This window comes from Cyprinus carpio, chromosome B21, assembly GCF_018340385.1.
Source record: "Cyprinus carpio isolate SPL01 chromosome B21, ASM1834038v1, whole genome shotgun sequence".
Taxonomy (NCBI): domain Eukaryota; kingdom Metazoa; phylum Chordata; class Actinopteri; order Cypriniformes; family Cyprinidae; genus Cyprinus; species Cyprinus carpio.
Window position 1 is genome coordinate 8,262,965 of NC_056617.1, and position 9,729 is coordinate 8,272,693.

The 9,729-nt window shown below is 30.8% G+C and overlaps 2 protein-coding genes across 3 annotated transcripts; both read right to left on the bottom strand.

Annotated features, from left to right (window-relative positions):
• Positions 1 to 345: 345 nt before the first annotated feature.
• Positions 346 to 5,279, bottom strand: noc4l (nucleolar complex associated 4 homolog). Its single transcript, XM_042747900.1, has 15 exons — positions 5,114 to 5,279; positions 4,890 to 5,010; positions 4,514 to 4,620; positions 3,486 to 3,593; positions 3,262 to 3,411; positions 3,072 to 3,174; positions 2,957 to 2,991; positions 2,835 to 2,885; positions 2,624 to 2,735; positions 2,479 to 2,539; positions 2,284 to 2,394; positions 2,006 to 2,169; positions 937 to 1,019; positions 669 to 782; positions 346 to 566 (listed from the first exon to the last, which is right to left on the bottom strand). The coding sequence occupies exons 1-15, from the start codon at positions 5,252 to 5,254 to the stop codon at positions 450 to 452; spliced, it is 1,578 nt and encodes a 525-aa protein (XP_042603834.1). The 5' UTR covers positions 5,255 to 5,279; the 3' UTR covers positions 346 to 449.
• Positions 5,280 to 5,837: 558 nt separating this feature from the next.
• pus1 (pseudouridine synthase 1) lies at positions 5,838 to 9,344 on the bottom strand. Of its 2 annotated transcripts, none has more exons than XM_042747901.1 (6): positions 9,046 to 9,344; positions 8,750 to 8,979; positions 8,534 to 8,671; positions 7,285 to 7,387; positions 6,165 to 6,850; positions 5,838 to 5,999 (listed from the first exon to the last, which is right to left on the bottom strand). In XM_042747901.1, exons 1-6 carry the CDS (start codon positions 9,113 to 9,115, stop codon positions 5,967 to 5,969), a joined length of 1,260 nt encoding a protein of 419 aa, XP_042603835.1. In that variant the 5' UTR covers positions 9,116 to 9,344; the 3' UTR covers positions 5,838 to 5,966. The 2 variants fall into 2 exon arrangements, with proteins under 2 accessions (XP_042603835.1, XP_042603836.1); XM_042747902.1 differs by having other exon boundaries at positions 8,750 to 8,933; positions 9,046 to 9,343.
• Between the last annotated feature and the right edge of the window lie 385 nt (positions 9,345 to 9,729).

The window sequence follows — 9,729 nt, forward strand, 5'->3', positions numbered from 1 at the left end:
TGCTGTTTGAATTTATTTGTTATTTGAATTGACTTATGAAGGGTTACAAAGAGGGAAAAAAATAGTACTGAGACTACCCCCCCCCCCCAAAAAAAAAACAATAGAAAAAACTAAAGTACCATAGTAAATACCATAGTAACTACAGTTATTGTCTGTACAATAAAACTGTGGTAATATTGTATTAGCCATCAGTGTGTTAAAAACTATAAACATGACAAATAACTAAACAAATAAAATCACATTGTATTTTGTACCATGGTATTCTTTAAATTATTTCTTTGTACTGCTGTTTTACAGTCTGATCAACACTCACTAGAGGACGCAAAATATTCAGCACACGCTCATTTTTTGCAAATGTTTATTTCTTCAGCCCAGGGAATGGATTGCACAATTTTTTTTTTAATACAAAGAATACATTTTGGAAAGATCGTATTTGCAAATAAGAGTGGTTACTCCAGAGAAAAGTGCACTCCGAGCACCTCTCTAGGGCTCTTCAGGAGCTCTGTGGCTGTGTCAAACTCTAGCGGTATCGTCTTCCTTTCAGCTTTGAGGTCTCGCTCCATTAGCTGCCATACAAAATGTGGAGGGGATAATGATTCATTTAACAATTTTATACTTGTAACACATGGCAAATATAACGATCAAAACTCCCAAATGTTGTTAACTACCTCAAATGTTGAGAGCTCCAGCACCTCACTGATCTCTTCCTCTTGTTCAGTCAGTGGCTCGTTGATCTTCATGGCAGCCTTGGCCACATCAGGGTGGTAATGCTTCTGCAAAGTCTAAGAGATCGGCCTTTTTTCATCAATATCCTTTTAGATATTCAGAGGTTAATTCTTTGTCGAGTTTGTTGATAGTGAGGCAGTCAGAATGTCAATGTCAGGAAGGACAGCTCCAAATAAACAACAATATGAAGATTCTTGGATTTAGTCTTACCTTGATCTCCCATAGGCTGCTCTCCAGAGCATGACACTGAGCTGGATCTTCCTCTTCAATCACATACGGGTCATCACAAGGCTCTGATTAAAAAAATTGATAAGAACAATTTGCATAATAAATACAGAAACATGACAAGTGTCCCTGTATTCAATGAATAATAAATTAAATAAATAAATGCATTTTTTTTTTTTAATAAACAGTAATTAATACAAAAATGTTTTAAAAAATATTTTAAATAATTTAACAAATACATAAATGCACAGATTTTTAAATAAAGACAAAAAATATAAATAAATAATAAATACACAATAAAATATGTATATGTATTTGTAAATGTATATATTTTAAATCAATAAGAAAGAATATGTATATACTTATTCTGGTAAAAATTAAGATGAATAATAAATTAAATACATGCATTTTTTAGAATAAATAGTAATTGATACAAAATAAAAAATGTAAAAAATAATTTAACACAAATAAATGCATATATTTTTAAATGAATAAAAACTAAATAAATAAACAGACATGTATATATTTTGAAAAAAATAAACAAACAAAAATTATAAATAAATAAATACACAAATAAGTGTATATATTTGTAAATGTACATATTTTAAATGAATAAAAATAAATATGTAAATTTAAAAACATCAAATAAACACAAAATAATAATGTATAGATTCAAATAATAAATAAAAATAATAAAATACATTTTTAGAATAATAATAATAATACAAAATAAAATATTGAAATCAGTCATTTATAAAAATAAATAAAATATATTTAAATAACTAATTTATAATAAATACATTTAAATATATATTGTAAATGAAAACAAAATAAGTACATATATTTAAAAAAATAATACAATTAATAATAAATACACAAAGTACAAAAAACACACATGCACACACATAGCTATTTATTCACAAATAAATAAAACGTGTATTTGAAATATTAATATAAATAAATATACAAATATTAAATTAAAAATAATCATGTATAAATAAATGTGTGTTTATTTTAAATGAATAATAATTTGATCATTCTATCAGTGACATACCTTCTGCAGCGCTGGGTCTGTGGATGAGAACTCTACACGAGGGGTGCCGGCGAATGAGATTACAGATGAATGGCAGAAGTATGAGGAGAGCTGTAGGTGGCGCTGTGAGAGACAGGCGAGCGAAACGCTTCACAAACGCTGCCACAAGATAGGCTGGCAGATGTCTGTCAGAGCAAACGGGTTACTATTTCACTGCATTTAAGAACAAAACACGACATTTATGTACTCATGCGCATATTGATCTTAAACCAAAATAAAAGTGTAGAGAGCAAACTTACGTTGAAGAGAGGAAGATATTCACCAGGTGGAAGAAACGTGCTCTGTACTTGACATGGAAGATGGAGGGATCCAGCAGACTGTACAGCTTCTTATAAAAATCTGGGTAATCCCTACACAACAACCCCACAAATATGATTGGAAAAAATATTAAAATGTTCATGTCGATCCGAAAAATTGCCTGGTTTAATACTTACAAATTATGCTTATGGATGAGGATGAACAAGCCATTAAGAGCCAGCAAACTGATTGCCCCACCTAAAAAAACAGGTGCATTACAGATATATAACTGTATAACTTTAATGTCATGAATAATAACTCTTTAGTACACCCTGGACTCACCAATGTCATAGGCAGCACTCAGAAAGTCGATCAGAAGTGTGGGATCACTCATCTGTGGCATTATGGACTCATGCAGGATCACCAGGATCTTCTTGTACATGCTGCTAGGTAACTATAGGAGCCCAAACACCAGTTAAAAACCTCAAAAACCTACGGAAAGGTCTTTATAGACAATGAGTATAGTGTGATGCTATAGTGAGGGTGGCTTTACCTTGAACTTGAGAAACAGCAGCCACATTTGCTCAAAAGCTCGTTTATGCTCCTATATGGAAAAAATTATGTATTTATAATGTCAGCTTAAACTTTAGAAATGTATAATCAAAAACAATGTACCTTCAGTTTGCCTGCTTTCCATTCTTCAGGTCTGTCTATAAAGCACAGGGAGAAATAGTGTTTATGAAGGACAATACCTTGTAGGGACAATACCACGGTAATAAAGCAAACTTACATGCTTGTTTGACAAGAAAATGTTTCATTTTTGATCCCTGGCTGGGTACGTTGATGTTTGAGAGGAGTGTGTACACATTGTTTTGATATACAGGAATCACAGCCTAAAAAATGAGAAAACAAGCTTGTATAATTGATAATATAGATTAAATATGCAGAAAAACTGGCAATGTAAACACAACCACACTCACCTTTTTGTTTCGGCCCATGACTCTGTAAATGTTGTCTCGTACTGAACTCATGACGTAGTAGCGCACATCGTCCATCTCCAAAAACTCTTGAAACCTGGAGATGAGCAGTGACATGTCTTCTTCCGTTGAGAGAAGATGCTCCACCAGGGTCTGTGTACATGACAGGAATAAGCTTTATTCACATATGCAAAACGTCAGTATATGTAGTTGTAAAGAAAACCAACCCGTAAGAGCTCCCTGGGAAAGATGTAGTGCTCAATCAAGTCCAGATTCTGGAGAGGGTGTTTGCCTTCTGCTTCAACAAACTTCATCAGCGCACAGAGGGATGCCTCCTGGAAAATAATGGACATAAATCACACACTTAAGTCTTTAAGATATGGAAGTGTCCCAAGTCTGTTACACAGCTATTATTGTTAACTAAAAGTAAAACTATATATATACACATTTGGTTATTTAGCAGAAACTTTTATTCAAAGCGACTTACAAATGAGTACAGTCAACATTAGAAGTGGATCAGAACCTTTCATCAAAGTTGTCCTAAAACCAAAACAATATATCTATTCATATATATATATATATATATATATATATATATATATATATATATATATAATGTGTGTATGTGTGTTTAAAAAAGGCACATAACAAAATTACTAAAACCTGAAAAAAAAAAAAAAAAAAAAATGATGATTTTTAAATTTTAATTTTAGATATATATGTGTATTTAAAAATAACTCAACCAAATTTACTAAAATTTAAATTAAAACTGAAAAATATAAAAATAAAAACATTGACATAAAAGTAAAACTGTACATAAATAGGTATAAAAATGCACATAACATTACTAATACAAACAAAAATTAAAATAAAAACTGAAAGTAGAAGTGCTAAAATTACTACAAATTACATAAAATTTATGAAAGATATATATATATATATATATATATATATTATATAATATATATATATATATATATATATATATACATACATATAGATATAATATCCATATATATATATATCTATATATATATATATATATGTATATATATATATATATATATATATATATATATTAAAACAACACTAGTCTGTTAGTTATTGGACATCTGATTGTTTATATTCCAATCTAATGCATATGTAAACTACATAAAAGACCATGTTTATAAAAACTAAAGCATCATGTTGCATATGTAAACTACATAAAAGACCATGTTTATAAAAACTAAAGCATCATGTTTCTTTCCCTCACCTTCACTTGGAAAGCTTCATGGCCCATGTTCTCCAGCAGAAGCTCCACACAGTTGTTGTAACGGTGTCTCATGAATATACGGTATTTCTCTTCAGCACTGCGATCACCTGGGAAATTTACCGTTCAAGTTTACTTTTTAGATTGGACTTGACTACAAAAAATGTATCAAAAAATACACCAATATTAAAATAAATTATTAATCGAACAATAAACGGTGTATATTTAAGCTCATAACATGATAGCTGGTTTTGCATACACAATATGTAATAACCACATAGAATCTTATCTTTGTAAAACACAGATAAATTAGATAATAAGTTGCCAGTCTAATACATTAACTTTGTTCATCCAATGATCTGAAGATAAAGTAATTTACCACTCATGAGCTCCTCTTCCTGAGGCAGATCACCGACATAAAGATCTCCTCTGTAGAACAACTGACAGAAAACCCTTTTGCAAGCATTGGTGGCGAAAATTATTTCTTTATCCTTTTCGGACTGCAAGTGAGAACAAATGTGTTTTATTACAGGAGTAACGTTACTTAAAGTTACAGACCAGAATATAACGTGTTGAGTCCACTATGAAATAAGAATCACATACCTGCAAATATTCAATAACGTCGAATATGTCGTTAGAATGTTTCTTGTTTTGTAGTATACGACCTGTTTTAGTATTTATATCTTTCTTATATGAAACCTGACTGTTTTCATCTTTCACGTTGCTGTCCGTGGACGGCGCCATGATTGCTTCACTAAAAAAAAAAAAAGTGTTGGTGTGTTCATGTCAAAGGATGAGGTCGCCCCTAGTGGTTAGCTGGTATAACTTTTCACTCTGTATTTTCAAATTCCTTTCCAATTGAACTTTTCAAATGTTATTATTAAATTGTGAATTATTGTCTAAAGCAGTGATTCAAGAAGACCATAGACCAGCAGTGTCAGACATGTTCACAACGTGACACGAGTTACTTTCATCAGACTGGACCAATCAGAATTGTTTGTGTTTATCATACAGATATTTATTAGTTTGGATTTCAGGTTTGATTTAAATTGAGTTGTCATGAACACATTCTGTAGTTTATTTAAAAGACGGAACTTTCTGGTGTCTCCACTGAGAGAGAGAGAACTTTTTAAGACAGCTGTTTGGAGAAATGCTCTGTAATGCACCTAATATTTATAATACACACAAGTATAACCCATTTATAAAATAGTAATAATCTATTAGAATAAATGGTCTAACAAATGAACTGTACACTTTTTTGCAAACAGACATTAAAACTGTTTAATGGAAAAGAAACCGTTTAAAGGAAAACTGCAACAAGCCTTAATAAAATCATTTCTTTATTTCAGAATTTTAATTACACAGTGGAATCTTTGGAAATTAATGTTAGCACAGGTAAAAACCAAAATAAAAGATTAAACCAAAAAAGAAAAAAAGAAGACTTCCTCTGAGTGATTCAGTCAGATACGTTTCCATCTTCATCATCATCCTGAAAAAAAAAAGGCATTTGGATAAACATTAAATATAGTGTCTATAATTCATATTCATTCCATCCACAAAAGGGCAGAATGGAGGGGAAAAAAATATACACACACACATACATATATATATAAAATTGTTATTACTTCAAACAAACCAGCAAAACAATACCTACTTTGCGCTCTTGGTTTCCTGTGGCCGTTGCTTCAAAATCATGGATATATAGTGTAGCCATCCAGTTTACCATGGACTTCTCATGGAGCTCAGTCTCCACAATACTGGGATAAATGTGCTTGTCCTTAAAAGCAGCGATGGCTTCTTCTTCCTCAGTCCATTCCAGAGTCTCATGGATGCCATCTCCTCCGAAGCGTTTGTTGTATCGGTCAAAGTGCACCCTCTCCAGCACTAACCCCAGCCCAGGGGCCTTGGGAACGTCAACTTTGTCCTCTCCCCAGCTCCTGTCGATCACTCTTTCATCCACATATCCTTTGACCACAGCGATCACAAGACCGATCATCTTCCGGATCTGGTGCATCATGAAGCTCTGGCCTCTTACTGTGATGACGGCAAACTCAGCTTCCTGTCTCACAAACGGCTCTCCACAGGACATGTGGGTGATATAACGCTTGGCGCTGGGGTCCCGAGGACCTTTTTGTGAAGTGAAGTTGTGGAAGTTGTGAGTGCCTTTATACAGGCCAAATAAGTGGTTGACCTTCTGAAGGGTCTCTGAACTCAGACGGAATGACGTGTCTTCTTGGTTATAGTCCTTTGGGGAGAAAGACACAGTGGGAAGCATGTAGGAATACGTTCTGGCATCACAGTTGTTTTTGGAATTGAAGCCACCTGTGACCCTCTTGTAACCTGCAAGTTTGAGAACATTTAAATGATGTACAGATTTCCATCAGTGTTGTTAACTAACACTATTAAAAATCTTGTTTTGTTCATTGAAATAAAGCTGAAATAAGATGCAATATAAATATTACACTAAAAATCCTAAATCGAGAAAAAAAGAAAAGAAATGGCGACTAACTCAAAATAAATTAAAACATGTAGTATTAAAATGACTAAAATCAGAATTGAAATAAACATAAGTAAAAGCTAAATAGAATTTTTTGTTAAAAAAATTTGAAAAAAAAGCACAAAAATGACAAACTAAAATGTAAACTGAAAAAATTAAAATAAAAGCTGTTTCAAACTATTAATATATTCAATAATAGTATACAAATAATACAAATATAACACTGATTTCTGTCATTGAACAGGCAATATGTAAATAATAAACCATAAGGTCAGACCTAAAATTCTTATGTGAGGCGGCAGATGTGCATTAATTTTGTCCAGGATGTTGTCAATCATCCACACCTTCAGAGACACAACTTGACCCACAGCAGAAACACCCTGTTAAAGCAATGAGAAGAAATGAGCAATTATACTTAAAAAAAATAAATAAAACGTTATTATATATATTATATATATATATATATATATATATATATATATATATATATATATATATATATATATACACACACACACGCACATACACTATTAGTGCTGTCAAACGATTGATCGCATCCAAAATAAAAGTTTTTGTTTACATTATATAATATGTATATGTATGTGTACTGTGTATATTATGTATATATAAATACACACACATACAGTATATATTTAGAAAATTCATATTCTTATATTTTATATTATATATAAATATATTTAATATATAAACATATTTCTTAAATACATCCATGCATGTGCTTGTATTTATATATACATAATAAATATATAAAGTATACGCACATATATTATGTAAACAAATGTTTATTTTATTATGGATGAATCATGAAATTATGGAAATTAATCATTTGACAGCACATACATATATATATATATATATATAATATATATATTATATATATAATTATATATATATATATATATATATATATATATATATATATATATATATATATATTATATATATATATATATATATATATATTAATGATATATATATATATATACATACATACATACATATATATATATATATATATATATATATATATATATATATATATACACACACATATACTATATATATATATATATATCTCTGTGTGTGTGTGTTTTAAATTTACATGTAATAATATATTTTTAATAATATATTTACTTTTGATGTGCTTACTCTTTTTTTTTTTTTTTGGATTATGTCATTAATTGTGTTCTTCTAGCCAGGAAGAATAGGGAAAGACAGTTTATAATTTAATGTGTATTTATATATGATATATATATATATATATATATATATATATGTATATATGTATGTATGTATGTATGTATGTATATATATAATAGATATATATATATTATATATATCTATATATATATATATATATATATAATTAATATTTTATTACTTTACTTCAAGTCATTGGTTTTAATGTTTTATGGTTTAATTTTAGGTTTGTTACCTATAATAGCCCTCACTATAATACAATACAATATTTTATTATAAAACACATAAGTAATTCAAATATTCACCTTATCTGTTCGTGCACACCGCTGGAAAGACATCTTCTTCATGTCATCTCCATGGCCCTCTGGAATACATCCAGCTCTCACAAGAGCAGTGACCAGTTCATCCTCAATGGTTCTGAACTGAGAGTTCTTTGCATTTCTCTGGATGCACAGGACAAGTATTAAAGCTTGGACAGCACAGCAATATAGAAATCACTATGCTGCATCATCAGAACTCACCTGCATCCCATAATACCCTTTGCCTGAATACGCCATCAGCAGGGCCACCTTTTTCTTGGGGTATTTCCTTTCATCCTGGTCTGTTTTAAGCTTCTTGTCTTCACATTCAGTTTCAGTGTGTGTATCATCTGCTGGTCTCTTCAACGCTTTGATTCGGGCGTCTGATGAATCCTCAGTCATCTTGCTGGACATGCAAAATCCACGGAATTTTAATTTAGGATCTGGCCACCCTGAAAGCGTTTCAGTTAGCGTTGAAACAGTTACTTTGCAGCAGAACGCACTGTTAAGAAACTCACCTTTGTTTCTGAGAGCTGGAATAAATGTGTGAGTTGATAAAATATGAATGATCCGACAGCACCTCAGCATGTCACCGCACTCTTCAGCGAGGATCTCAGCAATGTCTTTTGAACAAAACCGACTCGACTGCTTTTACGTTAACGGACATTTTCTACAATAAGTTAAATTAATTTAGAAAACTAATTTTGCATGTATTTATGACAGCAGTATAATCTATCTTCACCGCAACGAGTTATTTACTTCCCCTGGACCATGCATACACCCTCGTGGAGTGGCTGAACTTTCACATCTCGCCGAATATCGCGTGACCTAAAACGGGTTGCCAGGTTTAAAAAAAAAAGTGAACAAGAAGGGGGTCCATGTTTTCACAACCTTCCTCAATTGTAGTATCATTGAGACACTCCTACTATAATAGTTTTTATTAATATTTTTAATCTGAAATATTCAGAATTTTTATTTTTATATTTAACAGTTTCATTTTACTTAGGGTTTTAGTACTTTTGTTGTGTTTTGTCATTTTTTATGTCTGTAGTTCACATTAATTTTGATTTTTATTTAGTTTTAGTTATGAAAGTATTTTTTTCATGGTTTTATTTTTAGTTTAATTTTTATTTAACTATAATAACCCTGATTTACAGTTAATCATATTTATATATTACTTTTAATGAATATAATTTTAATAT

Bases quoted from the DNA above. Each gene is read 5' to 3' on its own strand.
- noc4l (XM_042747900.1), bottom strand. From the start codon at position 5,254: ATGGCGCCGTCCACGGACAGCAACGTGAAAGATGAAAACAGTCAGGTT. The intron at 2,992-3,071 runs GTAAGTTTGCTT...TGTGCTTTATAG, and splicing joins TTTTCTTGTCAAACAAGCAT to ACAGACCTGAAGAATGGAAA. The intron at 2,540-2,623 runs GTGAGTCCAGGG...CTGTTTTTTTAG, and splicing joins GAGTGCTGCCTATGACATTG to GTGGGGCAATCAGTTTGCTG.
- pus1 (XM_042747901.1), bottom strand. From the start codon at position 9,115: ATGCTGAGGTGCTGTCGGATCATTCATATTTTATCAACTCACACATTT. The intron at 8,672-8,749 runs GTGAGTTCTGAT...CTGTGCATCCAG, and splicing joins AAGGGTATTATGGGATGCAG to AGAAATGCAAAGAACTCTCA. The intron at 6,851-7,284 runs GTCTGACCTTAT...TCAAACTTGCAG, and splicing joins GCCTCACATAAGAATTTTAG to GTTACAAGAGGGTCACAGGT.